Raw genomic sequence first — 4,645 nt, 5'->3', positions numbered from 1 at the left:
GATTAAAACAGATTATGGTTGGGTGTAGAACATCATCTGGCCTGGGCTACCTTCAATGTATCAGGTTACTTAGTGGCACTGACAGTTTGCCAGATGACGGGAGTGTGCCAGATTATATATCTGTTGGTCAGGTATAATTGGAGTTTGCTTATTACTCTTTGTGGTGTTTCTAGAGCTGTATAGTACTGAGTTTTAAGTTCCGGTACAAGTTCCTTTACCCTGTTGGCAATCATGGTTGAACTTGAACTTAAACAGAAGAAGATGCAATTTTCTAATGTGGAGGAGAACTGTATAGAGTGTGGGCATAAGAGAAAGGTATGTGTATGATTTGTCCTGTGTTTCTTTTTGTTTCTTTGGTAATGCCATTTCCATACTGTATACAGGTAATTTGTTGTTTTGGGCTAGTCATATTCGCTTGGTTTTTGGGCCTGCTTAATCTATGGTACAGGCAAGGTTAAGTGGTGGAGGCTTAGCTTTGTTCTGTTTTAAATTCAGTATCGTTTGTTGCATTTTGTCGCGGCAAATAAATGATGAAATTCCCCTTCTAAGCAACTGCTCATTGGTTTGCGGGGATGTTTGCTGGGTGTTTGCTCTGACTACAACAGCTTCTGAACTTTTCAAAGCTCCATTGCCAGCAGCTTGCCATCTATAAATGGGATTGACAAGGACATTTTTCATAGTAAATTATGCTGTTAAATTTGGCTTAGATACTACAGGAGATTTAGGTTTGGGTTGGATGGATTGAATGAAAATATCATACCACCCTGGGGACTAACTGTTGCTGCTGCATGGGGGCTACCACTATTCATATTGTCTAATGTCTATGGAACTACAGATAAAAGTATCATTGGTCAAATTATGCAAGTAACATTCCGATGTCAAGTGAATAACACCCCAGAAATAAATCTTTAATGAATATCATTGGAAGAACACAAACCAAGGAGACTTAGCAGCTGCATTAGGTCAGTACATTGAAATAGGAAGATATTAGTATATCATGTGACAGAGTAACTACATGTGCATGGGCCATCTGAGACAAAAAAAGGTAGCGTCTCAACAACTTCAAAGTACTGTGGTTGGTTACATACTTAAGAAATCCAAAATAAGTAATGTTCATCCATGTCCAAACTTACAAATTCAGAAAATGGAATTTCAGAGTCAGACTTTTGCATGGTGCACAACCAACACGGTAAAAAGCTCATTTTTCCAACCACGTACCACAGACAAAAAGGCAAAAATACACAATAGGTCTACAGAAACCCAATACATTTCATGCAGGCCTGAGGTCTACGAACTCTTGTTGTGTCATGTAATCTTGCTCAATGGTTGTATCCTTGGATTAACCGAATGGCTGTCGGACGGATTCTAAAAGTTTAATGAACTCAACAGAACTTAATTCATTGCTGCACTGAGAGAGTATGGCAATGCTGTCTGGTTTATAATGGGAATTGCAAATTTAAACACTCAATGACAGACCCAGAGATGAGCAAAAATTGAGACTTCACTCCCCCAGGGGTGAAGTAAAGGTGTGACAGCACTGTACCAACCAGACTATGTATACATGTAATGCTACTTCACCTTTATCCACAAGATAACCTATATCCATGGTATTTAAGAACAGGGTATTTTGGGATATCAAGTCAACGGATGGTGGTTTCAAATTGCAATGCGTAATATGCATTTTCAAAACAATGCACTTTTTAGGCCACTGATGTAGACTTTATATTCCTAACTAACCTGTTAAAAAAACAATGGATATAGGTTACTGCATGGATAAATGTGAACTAGCGTTGAATCTCTAGAATTTCAGTACATGATTTGTTTTTCCCCCAGGACCTGAAGGAGAGAGGGAGGATGGAGCAGGTGGTCTGGAGGTGCAGGATCACACCACACCCCAGCCCTCCATCCCTCCAGCTCCCAGCACCAGGGCTGACCCTGACAGCGCCCCTCACATGGAGCCATCACCAGAGGATGAGCCCCTGGATGCAGGCAAGTCCAGTTTCAAAAACTAGCCATTTCTGCGACAGGACGTCCTGTCCCATATAAAGGGCTGGATCATGAAGAATTTTTGTACAGAAAAAGGATTTCCACAAACTTTATACAGTAGAAGCCGTTTAATTGCACACCCCATTTTGTGCAATTATCCAGGTGCTGCAACAAAGAAAAGTTATCCAGCTGCACTGCACTATCATGGGATTTGGGGATTCCATGCAATTAATAGAAGTGTGCGGTAATCTGTTGTGCAATTAACTGGCTTCTACTGTACAAAAGTTCCAACATTTTTGAATACCCCACAATGTCGCTAACAGTGCTTTAGTATGATTGATCTACAGAGTAGACATATATTTCTTTTGTTCTGATGAATTTTTACCCTTTGTAGATGGAGAAAACCAAGAGGCTGCCATAGTTGGTGTGGGTGAGCTGGAGATCACACCTGTTTCAGCATCCATTGCTCGCCACCTCGGCATTGACCTTTCACCTGAGGGAAAAGCAGCGCGTAATCGCCGTGGCATAGCTATCGTCGTCCACGGGGCTCCACTTTCTGGTAAGCATTGAGCAAGTGCATGATTGGCATCCCCACATTCTTGTATCAAAGTTGGGACTTTTTGCAGGGCTAAAATCAAGTAATTGGCAATTTCAGAAGTACAGTTCTCCAGAAATTACACTAAATAGTACTCCCCAAATAGCTAGGAAGTTAACTGAATCTTTATTCATGTTTCTTTTGTAGGAAGTTTGCAGGGCTGAAATCAAGTAATTTGTAATTTCAGAAGTACAGTTCTTTAGAAATTATACCAAATAGTACTCCTAAAATAGCTAGGACATTAAATGACTCTTGATTTCATGTTCGTTTTCTTCTAGGTAAAACTGGAACAGCAGTGACATTAGCCAAAACCTATGGCGCGGCCATGTTAACCATTGACGGCATAGTCCTGGAGGCCATCTCCAGTGGAAACACCCCATCAGGCCTCCGCGCTCGCGAGATGTGCGCCGCTGCAGCAAGGGAGAACGCTGCCAGGGATGAGTCCACAGACGCTGACAAGAGCACGGCTGTTCCTGGCAGTCTGAGTGTGGACGCTCTCACAGCACATACAGCAGCGGCGGGGGCAGCGGCAGGATCAGGTCAGTCATCCCTGGTCCTACATGTACTGCCAGCTGTGGTACATGTACCAAATCAAAAACAGAAAAGAAATTATGCTATTGCAGAGCACAGTAAATAACTGCTACATGCCAAAATTGATATGATAATAGCAATTGTAATTCGCTTTGTCTTCTCGGTCTGGAAAAATTTAACTTGTTTTCAGAACTAAATGTTCATGGTGAACGAATGATTTGTAATCGTCACTAAGACGAATTATTTGTTATATTTATAATTTCATGTTACAGTTGTCACTGTGAAAACCATAAACATAGAACTACATTTAAAAAATCAGGAATTACAGAAGTCATCATCAGTTGTATGTGCAAAACTTTGACCATTGCATTTTGCTTGATGCTGCAGGTTCTGTTAGCCTGGCAGGAGGTGCTGCTCCTTCCATCATCTCCAATGTGAAGAAGACCAGTATTGTGAGTGGAGCCCAGAAGGCTGGAGGCAGCAAGGCAGGGGGAAACATTTCCACTGGGGAGGCATCCAGCCAGCCAGCAGGAGGTAACTAGCTTTAAAAGCAGCCTGCATTTTTAGTGAAGATTAGTCACCCTGAGCTTGAGAAACTTGTATACATGCATTATCGACCAAAGGTCTGGACCAGGCTAGTACAGATTTCACTCCATAGGGCCCTGTCTTATTACATTGTTTGTTCTAAGTTCACAAATCGATACCAGAGGTTCTGGTTAAAGTGTCCGCAAAAGTCAAACTTCTGCAATGTGCTGGAAAAAATTGCAAGCTATTTGCAATCTTTAACATTACGCAGTGGGTGCTACATTCATGTGTCTGAAGTTATGGCTTGATCTTGAGGTGGGATGATGATAAATAATTTGAGATGTAGTAGGAGTGCTGGTCAAAAGATGTTGCTGCCATGTATAGATAGATTTATAATAGTGATGTACCACGTAGTTCATGCACATCATGAATCACATATAGGAGTGCTGGCCGAGAGATGTTGCTACAATATAGACAGATTTATAGATTTTTTACTGTGATGTAACATGCATTGGCATAATACCGGTCATAAGCCTTATACCGGTCGATTAAAAATAGTGGAACTTAAAGAGATCTACACATGCAACAATAGTTATTTCTGAGGTATGCACACTTCAGACATCTAGGTGTCCAATACATAATTTACAAAGCATCGATAACAATGCATTCGAAGACAACAAGGCCAAAAGTTTTCAGGTCATTTTCGGGGCAGGCGAGCTCGTCGTGGGACAAACACACTGTCACGTTCATCGCCAGATTTGTAGATAATAATCACATGTGCTCACGGCACAAGACGAGCATGATTCAACAGCAATCTTGGATTTCTTTTGGTGACCTACAACTCGTGTAAAAGTGTGAGGAACCGTTGCATTATCGCCCGGATCTACGGCTGAATGGGGTCAAATTGAACGTACGCCGCCCCTTTTCCCGCCCATTTTTAATGCTACCGCCCGGCATTAAGTTTTTACGTCCATACCGGTTTGTGACCGAACCAAAATTTAAATGAAA

The 4,645-nt window shown here is 41.6% G+C and overlaps 1 protein-coding gene across 1 annotated transcript in view; it reads left to right on the top strand.

Moving 5' to 3' along the window:
* LOC118417597 (hydrocephalus-inducing protein homolog) overlaps positions 1-4,645 on the top strand; it is a gene marked incomplete in the record, with an annotated part of 61,778 nt that overhangs the window by 29,699 nt on the left and 27,434 nt on the right. The window contains 4 exon segments of the mRNA XM_035823194.1: positions 1,834-1,989; positions 2,381-2,545; positions 2,860-3,120; positions 3,500-3,646. Of these exon segments, the coding sequence (XP_035679087.1) occupies positions 1,834-1,989; positions 2,381-2,545; positions 2,860-3,120; positions 3,500-3,646 (729 nt within the window).

The sequence above is a fragment of the Branchiostoma floridae genome, chromosome 6, assembly GCF_000003815.2.
Source record: "Branchiostoma floridae strain S238N-H82 chromosome 6, Bfl_VNyyK, whole genome shotgun sequence".
NCBI classification, from domain to species: domain Eukaryota; kingdom Metazoa; phylum Chordata; class Leptocardii; order Amphioxiformes; family Branchiostomatidae; genus Branchiostoma; species Branchiostoma floridae.
This window is presented reverse-complemented; position numbering and strand designations above follow the sequence as displayed.